The sequence below is a fragment of the Ailuropoda melanoleuca genome, chromosome 5 (assembly GCF_002007445.2).
Source record: "Ailuropoda melanoleuca isolate Jingjing chromosome 5, ASM200744v2, whole genome shotgun sequence".
NCBI classification, from domain to species: Eukaryota; Metazoa; Chordata; class Mammalia; order Carnivora; family Ursidae; genus Ailuropoda; species Ailuropoda melanoleuca.
In genome coordinates, this window is record NC_048222.1 from 56,770,056 (window position 1) to 56,793,984 (window position 23,929).

At 45.9% G+C, this 23,929-nt stretch overlaps 1 protein-coding gene across 2 annotated transcripts in view; it reads left to right on the forward strand.

Moving 5' to 3' along the window:
- Positions 1 to 510: 510 nt before the first annotated feature.
- SHC4 (SHC adaptor protein 4) overlaps positions 511 to 23,929 on the forward strand; it is a 136,061-nt gene continuing 112,642 nt past the window's right edge. Inside the window, exon 1 of one of the 2 annotated variants that reach the window (XM_034661005.1) lies at positions 511 to 1,693. In XM_034661005.1, coding sequence (XP_034516896.1) covers positions 1,109 to 1,693 — 585 coding nt within the window. In that variant the 5' untranslated portion in view covers positions 511 to 1,108. The remainder of the gene's footprint in view (positions 1,694 to 23,929) is intronic. The other variant, XM_002917545.4, reaches the window with a different exon arrangement.

The window sequence follows — 23,929 nt, forward strand, 5'->3', positions numbered from 1 at the left end:
TACCCAGCTTGCCCACAATTGCTAGTAGAGATTGCCTTTCCTTTTAACCCTTTCATCAGATATCACAAAATAAAATCTGTCATTCCAGCTTTATTTCTCCTGGCTACTAGTTTAGTATATTTATGGTGCATGAGTCATCAAGCTGCCGCCTGATTGGATAAAAACCAAGCACCCCTGAGACCATCAGTCAATTACGGCTATTCTCAGCTTCATTCACGGATTTATTAGCTTGCACACACACAGAGAAATTCATTCAGCAAAGTTCATTCATAAAAATTTCAACACTCTGCATCATCCTGCACATCTCAGCCTTCTCCTGCCGACCGGCTCCTGAAAGTAGTTCTGAGACGAGTCCAGGAGGGAGGGAAGCTCAGAGCTAGGGTGGGCAGGCTGGGAGGGGATCTGAGGAACACGGAGGGATCGCCAGTCCATGAAATAATGCGGCGCCCCGCCCGTCACTAGTACTTCTGGCTTGTGGCCCGGTCGGGATGCGAGACAAGATCTTCCAAGAGAGGGCAGCCATCAGAATCAACGAACTCAGGCTGAAGGGCCTTTGGCTCATATATACATTTTCTTTTTTTCCTTTTTTAAATGAACAATCACTGGAACAAATAAAGGGTTAATAGGCCAGTCATTGCCCCGCCCTGTGAGAGCCGGAGGGAGCAGGTTTGAAAGTTCCTGTGTGCAAGGGAAGGCTGGGGGTGGGGGGCGCTGAATATTTCTGCACGGCTCCTGCACCGCTCGCTGGCGATGCGGCGGGACGGGCTGGCCGGGGTTCGGCCCGGTTGCGTGCCTGAGAGTTGGCCGTGAGCGATCCCTGCCACCGCGAGCCTGGGTCCAGGCGTTCCCAGCAAGGAATCCAAGGCGAGGACACCGAGTGCTGCCGCCGGGGCCAGGGAGGGACTGAAATCAGCTGGGGAGGCGTTTTCCCCCCAGGCTGTCACCCAGAAGGGCCCGGGAGCCGAGGTGGGCGAGGGAGAGTGCAGACTTGGAGAGGTGGCTGCCGCGAGTTGCACGGGGCGCTGAGGCATTTGCTTTCCGTTCCGTTTATCCAGCAGACGACGAGGCGATTTATGCAACAGTATCCTGTTTCAGCACTGCCAAGGCTATGCGAAAACGCGGTCAGGACAGCCTGGCAGGACTTGTGCTGTATGTAGGACTCTTCGGGCACCCCGGGATGCTGCACAGGGCCAAGTACAGCCGTTTTCGGAATGAGTCCATCACGTCCTTGGACGAAAGCAGCCCCGGAGGCTCGGTGGGGAACAAGGGCTCGCCTCAGCCTCCCTACCCCACCCTGGCACCTCACCTGCCGGCCGAAGATGCCACCTTGGCGTCCCAGGAGAGCCCCACCCCACTGTGCACCTTGATCCCTCGCATGGCCAGCGTGAAGCTGGCCAACCCAGCCACCCTGCTGAGTCTGAAAAACTTTTGCTTGGGTACCAAAGAGGTGCCCCGGCTGAAGCTCCAGGAAAGCCAGGACCCGGCTCCCAGCAGCCCAACTTCCCCTGAGACCGGTCTAAATAGGGCTGGGACCGGACCTCCGCCGCAGCCAGACCTGGTGGGGCACAGGGCGACTGTCTTAACTCCAGATGCCTGTCCCCTTCCTGGCCCTGGGGAGCCGACCCCAGGGAGCAGGCAGGACAGGCACTTTCTGCAGCACCTGTTGGGGATGGGCATGAACTACTATGTGAGGGTAAGTCTGTCTCCCTCTCCGTGCTCCTTCTAAGAATTGTTGGGGGAAAGGGGCATCTTCCCTGCATTCTGCAAGGGGCTGCACACCACCTAGCTGGGTTCTAGGTTTGTACAAGACATTGTGTAACTGGACTGAGAGGAGGGGAGCTGGGCTTACAGGTTTCCCTAGGAATATCTGGCTTGTACTGAAGTCAGATAACTTTTGGTTCAAGGACATGGACTGATAAGACCAACTTCTGATGGAGACAGTGAGATGGTGCCTTCTTGTCCCACCCTGGACCTGGCATTCTGGCCAAGAAGGGTGAAGAATTTCAAATCTGTTTACTGATTGAGACCTGCTAGGCTCTACCAGCTATTGTATTTCTGTAGGGCTTTTTGTGCTCTGATGTGTAAGGGAGTTGAATTATTTTTTAAAATGTAATTCAGCATTTAACAAGTACTTCTCAAAGCATGGCCATGTCTCTGTGCTTGTGCTAAGAGCCACTCTTAGGTCTTTGGTGCCCCCACCCCTCTTGCCTTTATTGCCTATACTGCGGCAAGTGGGCCTTGTCCATGAGCTGTGTGCAAAATCAGGGTCCTTACTGGCCTCATATATGCCCTTGCTCATTCCAGATCTGGGTAAGAGAAGAGAAAAAGATTTGGCCCCTGCTCTCCTGGAGCTCATGTTTCAGTTGAGGAAACCCACAAATGCATGTGAAATAATAAGAGAACGATACTTAGCGATAGAAATCGAGTGTGAGAGTACTGAAGGAATTCAGAAAAAGGCAACTGGCTGTTGTGGTCGGGGATTCGTTCACATGGGAAACCTTCAGAAGGTGTGTCTTGGAAGAGAGATCAGATCTGGATTGGCAGAAAGGAGGAGATCCCTGGCAGGGCAAGAATACGAGCAGTCTGGAAGGCAGGTATCGCTGCGGCAGTTCTTCTAATCGAGGCTTAATTGAAGAGAGGAATGCTACAGGGTGATAGGGCGGCTGGCGCATCTTTGGTGTTCAAACAAATGACAAATAGAGATCATGCGGAGCTTGGGGAAGAGGGAGCCGTTGACCGAAGCTCTTAAATGTCAAAGGAGGAGTTGGTAAACACTGTGACTGGTAAACACGAACCCTCAAGCTTGGTTTTTAGGCAAACTGTGACTTGATGAAAGTGGTTTCAAAAGGATCAACCTAAATTGATTTGAGATGGATGGAGGCAGGGAGAGATGAGAGATTGGGAGGCCAGTCAGTAAGCTACTCGGAGAGTTTAGCCACGAAGGGATGGGAACATGTATTAAGGTGGAAGTGTGAGAAAGGAGGTGAAGACAAGAGCCTCTGCAAGAAGCCTCAACAGTCTTGGGTGATCCATCAGACCATTTCAGCTCATGATACAAATAGCAGAATAGTGCACATTTATCGAACAGTGGGTAGACTGGTGAGTTTGTTATTGTTGTTTATGGAGGTTGTGGGTGAGTGTTGATAAAAGGTTTTGAGGAGTGGGATAGAAGCACAGTGAGTTGGGAAGGGGGTTATGCGAAGTTTGCTTTGGACATATGATGTTTAAAGTAATGATATTTGAGTGCTGTTAATTTTTAGGTGAGCAGTCATATAAGACAAGCACTCAGGTGCGAAGTCTGATATGGAGGTGTAAATTTGAGAGATAGCCAAGAACTAGCACAAATGGGCAGTTAGGATCTCAGGAAGGGCAGATAATGAACGCTGAGAGAGTTACAGGAAGATCAGGCATGGGACAATTTTGGCAAATGGGTAAGTCCAGCCTCTAAGGAAGATAAACTTATGGGACACTCTTTTCTTGCCCTCCCCCAGAGTGGCATGGCTCATAATGGAAATAGCTTCACGTATCTACTAAAAGTTAATGGGCACATTCTCATTTGTCAACCTAAGCGTCTGCCGGGCTCTAATGAGAAAATGAGCAACTCCAAACCCATGTTCTCTGCACCTGCCTTCCCATCACCTAGACATCCTCTATCCTCTGCCCTGCCTTTTCTTCCCTTTTGTACCTCCTTCCACCTCCCCACACCTACTCACCTGTGCAATTTTGAATGTGAAAAGAGTTGCTGTGTGCCCTCCACTTCCCCTAGGGAGTGTTTCCATTTTAGATTTTTAATGAGGACTTCTGTCTTTTCATGGTGATGATAACTGACCCCAGGGAAGGCGCTGACCCCATGCCCTAGCTGAGCCACACTATATTGCCAATAGACAACGACACGAGACACCAGTTAACTGTTCTCGTAGGAGGTCAGAATATATGGAAGAGCCTACTTTGTTAATTTTTATAGAAGTCCAACTTTGAAAGATGGAAGGGACTCAGAAGTTATCAAGTTCAATGCCTCTGTGGGGAAACTGAAGCCCAGAGAAGTGATTTTTTTAAGGCCACCAGGTGAGGCAAAGGGAGAGTGAGAACTCAAGTTCTCTGTGTGCTATTCTTTGCTCTTTTCACCACAGGTTTCCATTCTGGTTGAGATTCTGTTCCTCAGAATTCTTTTAGATATGAACCAATTTAAAAATAAATGAAATGCCAACCTATTAATTTATAGTTAAAAATTATCATACCAAGTGCACCCAAATTGTGATCCCTGTATGCCCATCTGTAGGAAGATGCACATAGGAAGATTTAAATCAAAAGTTACTTAGAGGCGCCTGGGTGGCTCAGTTGGTTAAGCATCTTCCTTTGGCTCAGGTCATGATCCCAGGGTCCTGGGATGGAGCCCGGCGTCTCAGGCTCCCTGCTCAGTGGGGTAGTCTGCTTTTCCTTCTCCCTCTGCCCCTCCCCCCTGCTCTTTCTCTCTCTCTCTCTCTCTCTAATAAATAAATAAAATCTTTTTAAAAAGTTGCCTAGGGTTGCCTGGGTGGCTCAGTTGGTTGAACGTCCGACTCTTGGCTTTGCCTCGGGTTGTGGGTTGAAGCCCTGAGTCTGGCTCAGTGCTCAGTGTGGAGGCTGCTTGACAGTCTCCCTGCCCTCCTGCCCCTCCCCCTGCTTGCTCCCTCTCTCTCGAATAAATAAATAAAATCTTTAAAAAAATAAATAAACCAAAAGCTGCTTAGTGATGATGGAATCAGAGCAGAGAAGTGAGAGAGAGATTCTTGATGGCTAGTGGACGCGAAAGTCACTTTTGTAGGCAAAAGGTAGCCACATCTTCTAGTTCCTTATCCACATCATGTGACTTCTCCTCTCCCTGCCCAAACTTATTTGTTTATTCATTCACTCATTTATTCAACAAATATGTATTGTGAACCAATTTTATGACTGGAACTGTTCCAGGCCCTGGGGCTACACCAGTGAATAAAAGAGAACAGGTCTGAGACCCCGTAGAACTCACATTCTCGTGAGTGGAGATGGGCCCTGACTGAATAAACAAGTAAAAACAATATGTCACATGTACTAAGCGCTGGGGAGAGCAATAAAACAGCAGAAATGGAAGGTATTGCGTTCCTTTTGGGGCAAAATGACAGAGTTACAGTTATTCTTTATTTTGTTCTTGTGCATCTTTTATCGTTATGATAGGAGCTGTATTTGCCTTCTACTCTAAGTTAGATTTGACTTTGGGTTAAATATCTTTTTTTAATTAAAGATTTATTTATTTATTTGAGAGAGAGAGAGAAAGGGAGAGAGAGAAACAGAGAGCGAGCCTGCAAGGGTGAGTGGGGGGAGGGGCAGAGGGCGAGAATCTTTAAGCAGACTCCCTGCTGAGCGCGAAGCCCTCAGGGCTCCCATCTCAAGACCCTGAGATCATGACCTGAGCCAAGACCAAGAGTCAGACACTCAACCAACTGAGCCACCCAGACGCCCCTAAGTATCTTTTTTTTTTTTAATTGACTGTTCTTTTGGTCTTATAATACAGAATGAGTTACACAGCTGAAAATGTTTTATAAGTTCTGAGCACCTAATTTTGAGTCACTTTCGTTTAAGCTCAGACCTTGAACCCTCTGAAGATCTTTCAGGGAAGGTAGGCCAGCAAGCCATTCTTTGAAAGATGCCAAGCCAGAAGTGGTACAACCAGACCCTGGTCTGAGCAGAGCAGTGACATGGTGCCATGTAGTGACTTTTGTTCCTACCACAAGATTAAGTCTCGTTTCTTTACGAGCCCAAGTCACTTTATCCATCACCGAACATTCACTCAGGGGTCTCTCAGTTGCCCAACACATACTCTGTGGTGAGTATGGAAAACAGACAACATGACCAGTGCTGTCATCTCTAGAATGAGAGGATTGGTCTGTATGGCCTTGAAGCCCCCCATTTAATGACACCAGCTCCTTTCTTCATACGGGAGGTGTTTAAGACCTTAGTTCCCGTTCCCAACCCCCAAATTGCTGACAATTTAGTTGAAAGCTAAATAAAGGAGAGGTGCAGAGAGCAGCTGTGGCGGGAGCTGCCACAGGCCAGTGCGGCAGGTCTGACAATAGCTCTCCAAGGGGGGCTGCCTTCTCCAAACGGTGACACCGAGCCCGCCGAAGTATGTGCTCTATCCCGCGCTGGCCAACCTGCGAACGGGAGTGCCACAGATGAAGGACCACACCGGGCAGGACAGCTTTCTTACGGGACCGACCCATAGACCTTGCCTCGTTGCGTTTATTTGCATGATTTCATTCTCCTCACTTCGGCGATTTCCCCAGATTGTGTTAGTTTGCTAGGACTGCCGTGGCAAATACCACAAACTAGGTGGCTTATACCACAGAAGTCTATTCTCTCCCAATTCTGGAGGCCAGAAGTCTGAAATTTAGGTATTGGCAGGGTTGTGCTCTCTTTGAAAGCTCTAGGAGAGGATCTTGTCTTGCTTCCTCCAGCTTCGGGTGGTTGCCAACAATCCTTGGTATTTCTTGGCTTGGAGAAGCATCACTCCAATCTCTGCCTCTGTCTTCACGTGGCTTCCTTGCCGATGTGACCGTGTCTAAATTTCCCTCTTCTTATAAAGATACGAGTCATTGGACTTGAGTCCACATTGGTCCAATATAACCTCATCTTGATTATATCTGCTTCCAACTAAAGTCATATTCATAGATCCTGGGGGTTAAGACTTCAAGTTGATTTTGAGGGGGTTGTAATTTAAACCATGACAGTCCCTAAGAACACTTATTGCGGTGTGTTTGCCCACATAAGTGTTCTTGGGTATTGGGCTCATCAGCTTGTGTGCAAATATGAATTCATGTTGAGGAATTTTATTTACTTCCTTTGTAAATCTCACAGCTTACTCTTAACCATCCATGCTTTCTTGTCCAATGTTATGGCTTATTACTGAGCCAGTAGGCTGGTGTTGTCTATTGTCTGTTTTGTAAACTAGATAATAGTCCATGGTACCACGATGTTCTGGCTACCTCAAGTGTCTTCCACACAGGACAGCACGGGTCTAGGACTTATAAGATCTGCATTAAAGTAATGGCTCTGGTGCTAATCAGCTGTGGGACCTACTTGAGTCATTTCACCTCTCTGGGCCTCATTTTCTCATATTTAAAATAAGACATTTGAGCAAAATGCTGCCTAAGATCCTGAGACTCCAGGTCTCCTTTCCCATTGGTCTATTAGGATCCCTTTTGCTTCCAAAATGGATTCAGGACAGTTTCCTAAAGGAAATCATTTTTAACATCTTTGTGTTAATAGAGAGGAGAAGAAATGTCTTTAGCACCGTCTTACCAATACTGAACTGGCTTCACCAGTAAAGCAGAAAGGGGTGTGCTGTACTGGCCTGGGCACAGGTGCTCGGTTCTAGAGAGTAGGTGCGGAAGGAGTCAGGTCGTGGAAAAACATCCAAGTGTAGGGTGCCAGGGAGGAGTGGAGGGCAGGCCAGTCCAGGGGGCAGACCAGGGTGAGTGATGGGGGCCAGGATCATAGCTCACGTGGTCTAGCCAGCCAACCTGAGGATTGTAGGAACAGCGGGAGTTAACCCTTCTCTCTTCTCTCTGGACAAAAGTGCTAAGAGAAAAAGACCCCACCACACAAAGGGACAGTCTAGTAGCACTAACCTTGAAAGAGGGAGATTTATAACTCTGGGAAACCCCTGAAGGTACAGTCCCACAATTTATGCAAAATAAAGGCAGACCTGAGTGGTGTGGGTCAGGCCCTCACAGGTAACAGATGGCTTTCTGCCTCTGCGTGTTTCCCTCTTTTCTAAGTTATTGGTGGTTAAAAGGGCGGTCATACAGGTGGGAGGAAATACTTCCATCTAAAACTGACAATTTGTCATTGAGGGTGTCATATTTTTCTTCCTGTTTCTTTCTTGGAGTGAATGTAAAAGTAGATTCTGCTAGAATTTAGAAAAATCCTGGCAGATTTGACCTGTTGTTCCCATTAGTCCCCTTATTTGTTTTTTAAAATTTATTTATATTTTTAAAAAGATTATCTATCTCTCTATTTATTTATTTTGAGAGAGAGAGAAAGTGCACTTGCAGGGGAAGGGGCAGAGGGAGAGGGAAAGGAATCCCAAGCAGGCTCCATGCCCAGCACAGAGCACGACACTGTGCTCCATCCCATGACCCTGAGATCATGATCTGAGTTAAAATCAAACCAACTGAACTGCCCAGCCCCCCCCCCCGTTAGTCCCTTTCAACCTTCACACATCCTCTGATCTGTCCAGTGCTTCTCACCCCTAACCACTAGAACATTAACTGGAAGAGAGAGTCTTAGAATTCCCCAAGTTCAAAACCTTCGTTTGACAGTTGAGGAAACGGAGGCTCAGAGATAGGAAGTAACTCGCCCCAAGCCGCACAGCTTCTAATGGTGGAGTCCAGACGAGAACTCCCAGTTCTGTGTATAGCACTCTTTTGTACCTCCGTCTTGCTTCACCTGTCCTCACCCCTGAACTAAACGTGCTATGCCAGAGGTCTCTATTGATGAAATCTCTGTGTGTGTGCTTTTGTTTAAGAAGATCAGAATGGAAACTTTGTTTTCTAATAGAAAAATTGTCTTCCCAAAGCAACGAGAAGGAAAAAGCGAGGTAGAGTGGAAAGGAGCCCCAAATGCCTTGGCTTTTTTACCTTTTTGTTGAAGGCGGTCCCTATGCATGGTGACACGTCGGTGTGGGACCAGGGCTTGTACGGCGCGCGTGGACTGGCATCTGTGAATTCCTCTTCCACAGCTGTTGGGGATTGCTTCCCTATTTTAGCTTCTTCCCTCACTTCCATGTTCATATTACTCTAAAGCCAGTACCATGCTATCACACGGATTGATTGAATCAACCCGGTTTCCCAGTATGACAGTCCCATCACCGGAAGAGTGGTCTAAATGCCGCACACTGCCCAGGAGGCAAGGCCATTCTACACCCCCCTCCCCAGCAGCAGGGATATGAGGTCCCCTCTCTCCTAAAAGATACAAGCTTCAGATCTCAGTGAGGGGTGGGGGGCAGTGGAGGCAGAGTGAGGGAGGTCTGGTCAGATTTGTGTGGAAGCATCAAGGTCACGGTTACCAAAAGATGCAGGCCTTAGAGCTGCCCGCAAATAGCCGTTACACGAAAAGAGTGTATCTGAAACAGGAGAGTTTAGCAAGCGGGTATTTGGAAAAGTCAGGAGGCTTCTGAGAACTGGAGTTTTGATTGAGAACATTGACTGAAATCATATGAAACTTGTCGATGTCATAGCAATGATGACAGGCAAGTATAAATTTGTAACCATAAACTCGGGTGTACAAGAAATTTCATTACAAATATATTTGAAAAATCATATGAAATCTGACACCAAGCCCTTGCTTGCTTGGCTGGCAATAATTTCAATTTTGGTCATTATTCATCTCCCAACCTCTAATCACGATCACATAGTGAATCAGGAGGCTTATTTTGCACCCCTAAATGAGGAAAGGCCTCTGACCTTCAGTTCATTGTATAGGATATTGATAGTCCCCTACAGACAGGAGACACTCCTGTGTCTAGACCTCCATTTGCACACTAGAATCCTTACCCATTCTGAGAGCCCCTTGATGAGAATCCAGCCTCCCTAGCTGCCCTTCCAGCTATTCCCCTTGGTAAGACTTACCACTTCCCCGGGGCTTGGCCAGAATGCAGTTTGAGGGTCTGGAATGCTCAGAGACCCCCAGTATCAGCTGCCCATCCTCTTCCCATCGCTGCCCCTGAAGGACAGGGAGGGCAGATGGCTTAAGCAAGTTAATGGGAAATCCAGAAGCAGCCAGCAACCAGAAGGGTTGCTGATCGAGGGAGGGCACAGCAGAAGGGCACGAGGGAAAGAAAGCACAGCCCACCTATAGAGGCTGGGCAAAGATGGAAGGGAGTTTAAAGAGTCGCCCCGATTTGTCAGGGTCAGACATTGACAGTCAAGGGTTCTTTTTTTTTTTTTTTTAAAGATTTTATTTATTTATTTGACAGAGAGAGAGAGACAGCCAGTGAGAGAGGGAACACAAGCAGGGGGAGTGGGAGAGGAAGAAGCAGGCTCCCATCGGAGGAGCCTGATGTGGGGCTCGATCCCATAACGCTGGGATCACGCCCTGAGCCGTAGGCAGACCCTCAACCGCTGTGCCACCCAGGCACCCCGAAAGTCAAGGGTTCTGATGGAAAATGAAGCTGAAGGTTTTTGGGAGGAGTTGGAAATTATACTGCCTGTGGGAGGTTGAGGGGATTGAGAGATGGAGGGAGGGGGAGGAGGGGAGGCAGAAAGAGTGGAGAGAGAATGCATAGTACGGGTAGTACTACCCAGAAAAGAATCTGGAGCACAGAAGTCATAAACCAACAGTTTAATGGCATGTTTTGTTTGGTCAAATTCGAAGAAAGATTTTTTTTTTTTTGTTTAGTTGAGAATGTTTACAAATTCCACATAAAACTCTAGATTTCTGGCTTCTCAGAAGAGGCGACAGCCTTGGACAGGTCATTCTGCATGTCAGCAGACGGCCAGAGAGCCACAGGCCTGCCTAGTTTCACTCACTTACATCACCGGTCTGCCCTCCCCCCGAGGTGACTGGATTTGCATACCCACTTGTGGCATCAGAGTGGGAAGGTAGGTACTCATAAGCCTTTTGTCTTTCATTTTCTAATGTGGAATAGCTAGGAGAGAAGCTGAGAATGTCTTCTTAGGGAACATACCAGGACTTCCTTACGTGATGGGAGAGTCCTGGAGGCTGAATGAGCCCATGAGGGACACGTTGCCTTTCCAGCTCAGAGAGCCTTTGCCCATTCTAGCCAAGCTGCAAAGTTTTTTTAAAGATAGTGGAGCTCCAGGACTGGCACAGGCCATCCCTTTTTTGTGAAGATGTGAGTCAAAAGTTAGTTTGTAGTCAGTTCTTTGAGACAATGAATTTTTCCAGAGAAATAATGTTAAAAGTTGATAAGCTTTCTCCTATGGTGAGAGAGAGGATTAAATGGAAAAATATATATATAAAGCTTAGGACAGAGCCTATCCACATAATAGGTCCCAGGTAGAGGGAGGAAAACAAACTTCCAAAGAGCCAAGAGTGCTTTTGGGCAAAAATGCATTGAAATAGGCTAAATTTGACTTTGGTGTTTCACCGCGTCCCCTTGGCATCCTCCCAGCAGTCCTGCCCTGGCAGACCTTCCCTCCCTAAGCCTTCCCTGTGGTGCTTCCCAGGGCTGGCCTGCCTGCCTCTCTCCAGTTGCCTGCTATCCCCCACTGGTCTGGTCGGCTTCCCTCTTCCCTCAGTGCAGCAGAGTGAAAACTTGCATTTTGGAAAGATGTCTCTTTACTTCCTCGAATCTTTATTGTAGTATTTCCCAAAATTCCCTGAGGGCCACTGATAGCAGTTAAAAATGTTTGTCAAAAATGCAGACTCCCAGCCCCTTCCTGAAGTTATTGGATCAGAATCTCTGAGGCTGGGGCCCAGAAACCTGTGTTTTTAACACACTCACTATGTGCTTCTGAAGCATACAATGTTCCAGAACCTCTGCTGGTCCGTTCGGTGCAGCGGTTTTCAACAGTGGATGCCTTTGCCCCTCGGGGGACATTTGGCAATGCCTGGAGACATTTTTAATTGTCATAACTGGTGAAGAGGTGGGTGCTGCTGGGTTGAGTGACTAGAGGCCAGGGATGCAGCTACACATTGCACAGGGCAAGGGACGGTCCCCACGACAAAGAATTCTCAGGCGCAGCTGGCCGATGGGACCAAGGGAGAGCAGCTCTGAGGCAGTGGGGTGAAGGGCCTCACCCTGGGATGCACATCAGCAGGGGCAGTGAGTAGGAGGAACAAACAGCTGATTAGTCATCTGGCTTTTGAAAAATCTAACCTAAGCTACTTCTAATTGTCTCAAGTTTTCTTCTTTCTCCTCTTCAATTCCCCAGATTCTCTAAAAATAGAGTTAACTTCCTCACCCTCCAGCCCCACAGTATTCCCGTGGCTCCCACATCAGGATCTCAAGGGCTGGGAACGAGAGGGGCACGTCAGCTGTGGACCAGGTACGCCCACAGTGACAGCGGCTGCGACCCTGAGTCAGGTGCACGCTGGGCGAAACGGCATTTACAGGCCGGCTTGGAACCCCATCCGTGGTACCCTGTCGTTATTGGTACTTCCATTTCCACAGGGAAGAGCTTTAGCGGGTTTAGTGGTAACTTACCAGTAAACTTTAAGAACAGAGCCTGTCTTGGGGTTGGAAATTTCCTTTCGTTAGAGAAGGAGAAGTGCCAGAAAGCAAGCAACTTGAGGAAAAAGACCGTGTACTATAAGGACAACCCCAGAAATTGGATTTTTTCCCTCAATGTCATCAGATGATAGTTTATATGAATCATTCATTAGGAAATGGTGAAATATATAATTCAAATATAATTTTTTTTTAACCTAGTGCCAACTCCAGGTCCTTGAAAGTCATTGCCCCTCCCTCTCCTCTCCTCTCATCTCTTCTCCCCTCTGGACTCAGGACTCAGACTGATACATTGACTACAAAGTTCTCTTTCATAGTGAGTTAAGCTACCCCAGGTCACAAGGCTCGTCAGCATAGAGCAGTGACTAAAATTCAAGTCTCCCAACTCCCAGAAGGGTACTCTTTTCACTACCATGGTGAATAAGACATAATTATTGCATGAGGAGGTTACAGTATGAAAAGGGAGCAAAGACGTCCACATAAATTACCTTAACATAAGGCAATGCATAATAAATGACACCAAAGTGATCCAAGTAAAGCATGTGGGATATCATGGAGGAAAGGCGACTTCTTCCACTTGAAATGATTAGAGAAGTTTTCATGAGGGAGGAGGCATTTTTATTGAGTCTTGTAGAGTTTCCATAGGCAGAGATTCAGGAAGAGCATTCTTGGCAAAGAGAATAACAAGAGTGAAAGGCTTGGAGGTGGGAAAGTAGAGGACGTATTTGGGGAATGGTGAGTGATTTGACTTGGTTGGACAGAGCATGAGGCACATGCAGGAGATCAGCAGAAAATAAGCCAGACTATAATAAACCTGTATAGTATCTGAAAAGTTGAGTTTTCCAACAGAAAACCATCGAATTTTTTTTTAGTAGCCTATGGACAAGTGTTTTAGAGAGCTTGTGGGCTACAATGCTCAGAGAGGATCCAAGAGGAGGGAGACTGGGTAAAGGGAGGCCTGGTGAGAAGCGATGTGGGAGCAAATGCAGTGGCAGGAGGAATGAGGGCAGTTGTGAGGCCCCTTAGAGGAGGAAGGGAAGAGGCAGGATGGGTTTGGGGGTGAAGAGTGAGTTCCATTCTGCATGTGATGCATTCAAGGAGACCTCAAAGCATCCAGGTGGAAATCTCTAGCAGAAAATAGAATAGTTAGGACTGAGGAGAAATTATTTTTGTTGCTGTTTTCATCAAGGCCCAGGGAATGGACAAGGCTACCAAAGGGAGAGTGCAGAGTGCAGAGGAGAGGGCTTTGGGATGCAACCATTTCGATATTCTGTGGAGAGGGAGGAAGAAAAGGCATTAGTGACAGAACTAGCAGAGTAAGGAGCAGGATGAGAGAAGACAGGGCCATCCAGGGAGAGGAGGGGAGGGTTTTGAGGAGAAAGGTGTTGGACAAAACAGCAGCAAAACCTGGGAAGTATTCAAGGAATACGAGAACTGCAAGAGCCATAGGTTTGGCCTTTTATTTTCTTACTCCTTCCCAGTAAGGGATTCAGTTCAGCTATTGCAGACCACACATGTTGCTGGATATCCCACATCTGCACTCTCTCCTCTTGCCCTCTCCTTGAGTGGCATCTCCCAGATGTCCGAGCCAGACATTCGAGGCCCGTCTACGTCACTTGCCGTCACACTCCACACAGCCTTCAGTTATCAAGCCCTGACAATCCCACCCTTATGACATTTCTCATACACATCCATTTCCCCCGTCCCCACTGCAATTTCTAAGGTGAGGACGAGAGTAGGCAGCATTTTCAGACTTACTGCCCAGCTTCTTACTGGTCTACTATCTTCTCTATTCTTTTGTGAAATGCACTTTGCAAAACACTGCCACTGTAGCTTTTGGTTGAAACTAGGAGATGAATGATTCTAATATAGGTGGGCAATGATAAATACCTATAGAGAATGGTTTGACGCATCAGTGTCATGAACTCTGGGATATAGAGGCAGCTTCTAGCTGGGTGGTCAGGGGAGGCTTCCAGGGGAGATGGCATTTGAGATGGTCCCTACAGATTGGATAGAAGTTTAACCACAGGGAATATATAAAAATAAGGGGTATTCCAGATGGAGAGGGCATAGAAAAGGAAATAGAGGTAAATACAAGGGAGAGCATTGATTTTCGTTTGGTTAGAATATAGAGGCTGCTTGGAAAAGACTGGTGGATAATATTAAGATTTGAGCCGGCTTATAGCAGTCTTTAAATATCAGGCTGGGAGTTTGAGCAGAGGCATGGGGGTCTCTTTGTGCTAGAGAAAGAGTGTCTGGAAGTGGGGAAGCCCTTTCAAAGCTATTACAGTGTCTGTATGAGGGTCTTGATAGAGGGAGTGAAGTAAAGAAATACTGGTGGCAATATCATGGAAGAAAAATTTGATGATGAGGGCAAAGGAGGGCAGAATGCAATCCAACCTGCCTGAGGTTTTGAGGTAGAAAGCCTGGGTGGGCCAGTGAAAGACACTAGAGGACCCCAGCAGGAGAGGCAGTGTTGACGGGGAAGGGAAGAGATTCAATATCTGACATGTTGAGTTTGAAGTCACAAAATTCATCTAGACGAGAGGGAAGTGTCCAGGAGGCCTGCAGAGTTGGGGAGGGCTTCGGGCCTAGTGTGTACTTTGTGGGTCAAGCCAAGCGATTAGGCCTTCTTATCTGACAAGCATCCCATTAAGGCAGAGAGATTTTAGGTGACTTTCAAGAGTGGGACGAATGGAGTGTTTCTTCATATTACATCATAGAAGGCCTCTTCTCTCATGGAAATGTTTCACATATACTTTGACATTTCGGTTAAATGTACATAAATGTGCATTTGTGTTGTAAAGTCAAAGCCTTTTCTTGGAGTTTTATAGGTACGATGATTAATACCCCTTTTGTTTGCTTGTATAAATTCTACCCATTGTTCCTCACTTACATTCCTTCCAGTGTCTTCAACGTGATACAAAGTGTTGGGAGAACTTCAAAGCAAGCTGCGTGCAGAACGTTTCATCTCTAAAATCTAAAATCTTTTAGAGTTGTTTTATTCACGTGCAGTTTAGCTGTATTTTTTTAAAAAGCAATTTGCCTCCCTAAAGTCTTTCTAAAACTTTTGACTTAATTTTCATAGAAATAACTACATTAAAAAAACTAAGCTCCTATATTTTCAGTTTGCTTAATATCTACTTAAATGATGGGACTTCTGTGGCAGTTACGACAGCCACGCGCAGGTGGGGCACCGGCACCCCTGGCTTCTCGGTCTACACTGCAGGTGGTGACAGCAGGAGGTGTGCCCACCTCTGGTGGCTGTGGCAAGCTGGTCAAGTGGCTGGTCGAGTGGCGACCAGCTAGCAGAGTTTTATTGTCGTATTGTGTGCTAACAGCTCAGCAACGTGGTTTGTTGACCTGTTTCAGGATCCATTTCCAACTTCTGTCATCACAACGAGCATGATTTAGATTCCACTTTCCCTTTTCCTACTAAACTTGACAACAACATCTTGCCCTTGAAGAGCAGACAGCATTTAATGAATACTGTTGTACTTCCTCTCCAAATGGTTTCTGTTCAGGGAAAATGATAGAGTGTCCCAAGGCAAACTAGGAAATAAAAAACCACAGCTAGAACTGTAGCAGGTATCCTCACTGCCCCAGCAGAATCCTATCCAAGACCCTGTTTTCAGGAGATGAAACTGAATCAGCAACTAGAAGACTGTCTCTGGGGATGGAGGTTTAAATTTAGAAACTCATCTGTGGCCTAAGCCTTTCTCTTTATTATTTTTTTTAAAGTTTTTTTAAAGATTTTATTTATTTATTCGACAGAGATAGAGACAGCCAGCGAGAGAGGGAACACAAGCAGGGGGAGTGGGAGAGGAAGAAGCAGGCTCATAGCAGAAGGGCCTGATGTGGGGCTCCATCCCATAACGCTGGGATCACGCCCTGGCGGAAGGCAGACGCTTAACCGCTGTGCCACCCAGGCGCCCCATAAGCCTTTCTCTTTAAAAAAAAAAAAAACAAACCAACAACCCAAAACTTGTTGACACTGGTGTCAACATTATTGCCAGCTACAACTCAATGAAGACTCTCTGTTTTTTGTTTCTCTTAATAACAATCTGCGTTTTAGGGAGTGCCCTTTGCATCTCCATAACATTTTGTAAACATAAACAAAGAGAATGAAGTTTGTTACAAGGGCAGATGTAATTTGCTCTCAGTAGCTTTTGTTTGTCGTTTGGAAAAAATACTTATTTTTCTCAGGTGGGTAACGTTGGAAATATGCTCCAGCAAAAAAGGTGCTCTACTCACCAGAATGGCTTGGGCTTAACTCTTATCTACCCAGCACTCCTAGGGATGCGAAGGCTACAAGATCCTGGAGAATGAGATTGTTCTCTCCCTTGTATTTTTTTTTTTAAGATTTTTTCCATTTATTTGAGAGAGAGAGAAGGAACACATGAGCAGGGTGAGGGGCAGAGGGAGAAGCACTGACGCAGGGCTCAATCCTGGGACTCTAGGATCATGACCTGAGCTAAAGGCAGATGCTTAATGACTGAGCCACCCGGGCGCCCCTCAGTTGTATTGTTTTTAAAAAATACAATAAGGGAGAAAGAGTAATGAGAGCTCCCTTTTCTGAACTCTTTTTGTTTCATCTAATTTTTTGTATTTTCTGAAATGTCAAAGGTAATCCATACTTATTTTGGCAAAAGTTAAAACAGTGCAGAAGGTAGAAGGCGAAGGTCCCTTTTCTAGGGTAATTAGCACTCCGGACAGCTTGTTTTGTAGTCTTTCAGAATTCTTCCTGAGCATGGCGTACTCGTTGGCACAAGTGAAGATGATAGCACGCACTGTTCTGCCCCGTGCCCCCCGCTCTCTGACGGGTAGACATGTCACTACGTGCTAATCCCTTAGGAGCAGCACAGTGTCCCAGAGAAAGGGCCACACTTCTGGCCACTCCTCTACTGAGAGAGAGTTCTGTGACGCCTGGACCCTGGGAGGAGACCTTCATCTTCCCTGTGCTGTTTCAGCTTGCTCTCTTCTGTTCCTCAGCTGCTTTCCTCCCCTGCCCAAAGCTGGAGGTGGGGGCTCTCGGTACAAGGGATCCGGTCCTCAGTCTAGGAGCACGCTTTTCTACTTACTGTATAGCTGGAGATGCTGGGATCCGTCAAGATAGACCACTTTCCTCCCAGAAGTAAGAGAGTCTTCACTCAGATTAGCCACCCTGCAACAACCAGCCCCCCAGCCCAGTATGTGGGTGCATACCTGTACATAGAAGCGTGCATGTTGTTTTAGAAAGCAAAGCCTATAGTTTTGTCGGATGTATTTCTCTGAGAGAATAATACTGGAGTTCAATACATTCTCTTACTGGCATTCTAGTTTACAGACTAGCTTATTTAGGGCCAGAAAGGATAGTATCCTTTTAGGATCTTGATGTCTTACGCATCATTCGACTTCCACTCAGCTTCTAGAAGTCAAACTAGCTGTATGTGATGTCCCTTGAGCAGATGAGAGAAGGTGCCGACTGTGGAGGAGTACCCCCTGGCAGACGGGGTCTGCTCTCTCCTGCCCACAGACCCGACGGGCTTCGCCAGAGCGCCTGAGACCTGGTACTTCAGCCAGGAGCCTGCCGGGGAGGAAGGAGAACCCTGACCAGAGGCTCGTCTATTTTTGTGCTGGTTTTCTTTTGGTTTCTGAAATGATGTTAAAGATACTTATTCTGGCTAAACGAAGACATACTTGGAAAGAGTTTTTGATTTGAAAAGAAAATATCTTGGAAGTCCCAAAAGTTCGGAATAAATGTCGAAACTTTAAAGAGTACCTCTAACTGCACCCCCACCCCGACTCCCCAACATTTACATCATGGTTAGACAGCCCATGGGAGCCAACACATGGCTGTCTACATAATGCTGGACTCTCGGGACCCGTCTAAGTTATTTCAAGTATCTCTTCTTAATCCCTTTAAATACAGAGACGAGTTTTAAAAAAATATGTTAACCCATCTGGAGTAGCTATAAGCTGTTCCCTGAAAAACAAAGAAACCTTTATTCAGCACCAGATCTTCCATTCTTTATCTTTTATGACGAGTTGCAGAATTCTGCCGAGATAAAGGCTGAGACTGCCAGCACCGTATCCTTGTGCCTAGTCCAGTGGTAGGAAGGTCTTGTGGAGGGAATGTGCGGAATGTACACAGAGAGCAAGACAGATGACCGGGGAGGGGAGGAGGGAGCCACACAGCCAACCCCAACGTGGAACAAACGGAAGGGATCCTGGCCCTCTGGGATGTGAGGCAAACTTGCAAATCTCCCTTCATCACGTGGAGGAATCCGATTTCCTGAGGAGGCTGTTACCTGTGAAAAGAAGGAGGCAAAGGGGACAGGAGAGGGGAGGGAATGGAGGGTTCGAAGGTAGGACGTGGGCGTGGCTGTGGGAGGTCCTTGGGTCCTATAGCAGAGTGTGAGTACTGGTCCCAGGGGCCTCCTGGAAGCATCATGTGCGTACTCACGGGCTGTATTTTTATTAGGATTTATACCCTGCTGACTTCCAGAAAGGTTTTGAGGTGGCTCACCTGCTAGTGAGTTAATGCTTCCTACCCATACTGAGCAGCTTTGTGGGAGGGAAAGGACAGAAAGTCTGTGAGTCATTGCCCAACTGTTCAAGTGAGTTAAGAGGGGGGCTGTTTCTTCTGCATGAGGTGCCCACAGGCACTGTCAACACCCACCGGTAGGAATCCTGATACAGTCAACTCGTTTCGTTGACATCACCAGGAAATCATTGAATTTTTCAGATAACTGAAGCTTCTTCCTTTAGAAGTCAATCTTCTCAAACTTAAAATACTTTACGTGGAAACCTCTGCATAATGAAGATTATATGCTCCTTTCTCTTCAGATGGTTAACTGAATGAAAAAAAATTGGGGGGCGGGGAGGGAAATGCCAGATTTTTTCTCTAGATCTATGGATTATTTTTTTTATATCAGTTTTATTGAGATACAATTTGTATACCATAAAATTCACACTTTAAGTGTACAATTCTTGTTTTATTGGAGGGGCAGTTAGTATATTCACAGAATTGTACAACCATAACCACTTTCAGTTTTTATTGTATTATTATTTATTTTTTTGAGAAAGGGAGTGTGCTAGAGCGAGGAGAGCCCAGCGAGGAGCCCAATGTGGGGCTCGATCTCACGGCCCTGAGATCCTGACCTGAGCTGAAATTAAGAGTCAGCCGCTTAACCCACAAAGCCACCCAGTGCCACACTATTATCAGGTTTTAGAATAGGTTTATCACTCCAGAAAGAGGCCAGGTACCCATAAGCTCCCTACTTCTGCCCCCCAGCCCCTGGCAGCCACGAATCCACTTTTGGTCTCTCTAGATTTGCCTGTTTTGGGTATTTCATATAAATGGAATCATAAAATAGGTGGTCCTTTGTGTCTGGCTTCTTTCACTTAGCAAAGTATTTTCAAAATTCACCCATGTTCCAGCACATATCTGTATTGCATTCCTTTTTATGGCTGAATAATATTCCATTGTGTGAATGTACCACATTTTGTTGATCCATTCATCAGCTGATAGACGTTTGAGTTGTTCGCACTTTTTGGTTATTATGAATAATGCTGTGATGAGCATTCATGCATAAGTTTTTGTGTGGACATGTGTTTTCCACTTTCTTGGGTATATATCTGTGAGTGAATACAGGTTGGAATGGAACCTCCTTTTTCTTCTGGTGGAAATGGAGTCTTCATTCAAACAGTCATGGTGCTATCACTTCTCAGCTTTTTGGCTAACATCAAGTATAACAGTCACGGTGCTCTTCTGGGACCCAAGATATACCGGCGGGAGATAATAACTGTGATGGGCTAGTTGCCCTGCACTCTGAGTCCCCAAATCTCTGAGCTTTTTGAATTTATATGTCTGTAGTTCTATAATTTTTCAGATTCCTTGTGTTCAATGAGCTGTGACTATTTGCTCTTGGTAGTGGGCCTGTCTTTGGGGGAATCCAACATTTCAGTTTGAGGTTCTGACCTCCTGAGAGGACAACCTGTTAACACTGTATCTAAATCAAGAGTAAATGGGCTCTGAATGAAGGACTGAGATGCTCTCCTAAGAGAAAAACACAAGCAGAAGCTTTAGGGTTTGACTTAATTTTAAAATATGTCTTCAGTTGGGGTGCCTGGGTGGCTCAGTCAGTTAAGCATCTGACCCTTGATTTCGGCTCAGGTCATGATCTCAGGGTCATGAGACCGAGTCCCACATTGGGCTCCTTGCTGGGTGGGGTGTCTGCTTAAGGTTCTCTCTCTCCCTCTCCCTCTGCCCCTTCACCCACCCCTGCTTGCTCGCACGCACACACTCTCTCTCTCTTAAAAAAAAAAAATCTCTTTGGTCAGTTGCTTCTGTATTCTCAGCCACGTTTAGGACATTTGAAGTTGTCAAGTAGGACACTTCCATTTAAGGTGTTAGTCTATAAAGCTACATTCAGATAATAGGGATTAAAATGTTACTTTTTCTGATACATAGGAAAACCTGCTTATGAGCCACTGAACTGATTCTAGTCTAACACCCGTTCATAGAGCTCTCGCTTGGTAGGAAGGGAGCCACAGAGGAACCCTGGCTCCTCAAATGCCATCTGCGCAGCACAGGTTAAATAAGGCCTCTGGATCTCTTAGGATTAGGTTGTCACAAAGGCTCAAATAATGAGGGTTTAAACAAGACAGGTTTTCTTTTTCACTCATGTAAAAAAGTCCATATGTAGGAAGGTCAGGGCCACATAGTGGTCCCACAGTCATCAATCACCTAGGCTCCTTCCATCTTCCTGTTTGGCCATCCTTAACACATAGCTTCCATCCTCAGGCTCACTCAAGATTGTGACACAACCCTGGGAGCACCCATTCCCCCACATCTCATTATGTGCATTTTCCAGGCAGCAGGAAGAAGGAAGGACAAAGACAAAAATGGGCCACCTCCTAGCTGAGTGAGCCCCTTTAAAGGAGCTTTCCTTGAAGTCCTACCTGATGACATTCTCTTAAATTTCCTTGGTCTCCTGGCTTCAAGGAAAGCTCGGAAGTGGTGGTTTTGAAGTTGGGCACTTTGGGGGTTCTGTTGGCAAGGAAGAAAGAAGGAAAGGAAAAAGGACGAAAGGATGTAGATAGGCAACCCAGAGTCTCTACCCTGGCATCCTAGGAGCTCATGTTGTAAGATGGGTGAGACAGAGGCAGGTCACCACACGGTGTTATACACAGAACTGCGCAGAGCTTGACAGCAGCCCATGCCTGGACCACTTCAAAGTCTGTAGGCTCAGATTGTTGAAAAGGAGGATTGTTGGTGATGGTGGAAATGTCCATCTCAGCTCTTCAGTGGGAACACCAGAAGACTTTCTGGAGGATATGGGATTTTAGAAGAACATTAAAGGAAATGATGCTATCAACAGAGACCCTCTTCAGGTACTATGGGAATGGCTGGCCTAGACACATTTGCGTGATGTCACCTGTTTTTCTTGGTTCCCATTTAAAAGCATGAATGCCATTGGTCAAGGGTATTTAAAGCAATGGTTGGAAATTTGAAATGTAGTCAGTGGCTAGGGAAGGAAAGAAACTTCCTGATATCCATGAAAATCTCAAACCTGAATTAGACTCCTCATTATTATTATTTTTTTAAAGATTTTTATTTATTTATTCGACAGAGATAGATACAGCCAGCGAGAGAGGGAACACAAGCAGGGCGAGTGGGAGAGGAAGAAGCAGGCTCACAGAGGAGGAGCCCGATGTGGGGCTCGATCCCAGAACGCCGGGATCACGCCCTGAGCCGAAGGCAAACGCTTAACCGCTGTGCCACCCAGGCGCCCCTAGACTCCTCATTATTATCTATGACCATTTGACTCTCCCTGCCCCGAGAATTTTGATTATTAAATTGGGCAATATATCCTAGAAAGTCATTACTTTTTTTCTAAGATTTTATTTTTAAGTAATCTCATACCCAATGTGGGACTCAAACTCGCAACCCTGAGATCAAGAGTCGCATGCTCTACCAACTGAGCCAGCCAGGCACATTGTAGTAACCAATAGCACAAGTAATCTACCTCATGCTAACGGACTTTAAAGGAAAGCAGAGATCTTCCTTACACTCTTTTCTTTCTCTTCAGCTAAAAACACTGAGATTTAAAAAAAAAAAGATTACAAGTTATAAAATCAGCAAATTGAATCTGAAATTCTAGTTGAGTTGCTTTCTGAAGGTGTTACTTTCCTAAAGGCATTATTTGAGTTTGATTCAAAAGTCTATTTTAGAGTTTGTTGGGAACTGATGTCTGTGATAGAGTGAACAGGTTTGTAAATTTCTATCCTTGTTTAGAGCTTTATGATGTTGCATGACCTTGTTCAAGTCTTTTAAATGCCTTGAAAATTAGAGGATTGAGGCAAATGGTTTTTTCAAGTGCAAAGGTTTTGTGAATCTAGGGTTTTGTTTTTGTAAAAATATTGACTTAGCAGGTCACCCCTTTCTAGCTCTGATCACACTGCCCCTGAGACTTAATTCTGAAGCAAGCCTACAGTTGCTGAAGTCATAGACTTGTGCCTATGTCAATTCTAACAGCATTTCCACTTACGCAAACTTAGGCTCAGTCCTGATGGTTTATAAGAATATTTAAGAATCCCCAAATAGTATCCAGACATATGAAAAGGGCAAATGTTTCTTCCAACTTTGAAAGCTATTTGATTTGGGCACTTGGGACAACCTGACTCATTATTATAAGAACTTACTTGAATCAGGACTTACGCATTTCACGGAGAGTCTCTACTTCTGTTTCCCTGGGGACTGTGATCCTGCATCCTCTTTCCCTGTCCTGTTATTGTCAATCTTTCTATCCTATGAGCATGTGTGCGAGTCTCTTCCATTTTTAAAATAACTTCTTCCCGTTACATTATCTCAAATAATGCACTTCATTTTTTATCCATGAAAAGTAAGAGGGGTTTGAATGGATAATCTCTAAATTCCCTCAAACTCTAATATCCTCTTAGTCATATTATCAGGAGTCAGGACTCACTGGCTAGAGCTACAGAAAACTCTTGTGTTTCAAGTAGAAAGAAGCGTAACGAGAGATGATTAACATTTGGGCTGCAGTTCTGCAAAGGCATGTTGTGGGTGGCTGCTTCTTGTTCAGAGAAATCATAAAAGCTGAAAACTAGTATGACGTCATTCAGCAGTTTATCATCATGTGGCAGACTAACTAATAGGAGTTGTGGTTTCAGCATAACAGAACAACCGACCGTTCATGGAGGACTTGAGTGCTGTGACTTGGAGGGAGGACAGTATGAATGAGGCTCTTTGGCCACCATAGCCTCCAGACACGACCACACACCGGGCATGGTTACAGTCCTAGAGAGCTGGAAAGATTAAAATCACCATATATAAATGCTCCTACTGGGGACATCATGTTTGACCAAGTATGACAACTGATGATAAAAATGTTGGCTTTTTCTAGTAATACTTAATTAAATGGTACCTAGAGTTTTTAATAGTAATTTAGGTATATATGCCACTAGCTAAAATTTCAGATTATCTGCTGAGAGTAAGATTTAATTTGATAGGCAGGGGCAGGAGCAAAAGTTTAAGGGTCTTTGAATCTCTAAAGTGGGGTGGGTGCAGCAGACACTGGTGGTGGGGGAAGGGGGGTAGAAGAGGGCTTTTGATGAAGCTGTTAAGCTTGTCTCCCTTTATGGTGGTACTTGTAGATGCCCTCATTTGTGAGTGTGTACTATCCCTCCAGCAATGTTTGATTCACTTAAAAACTC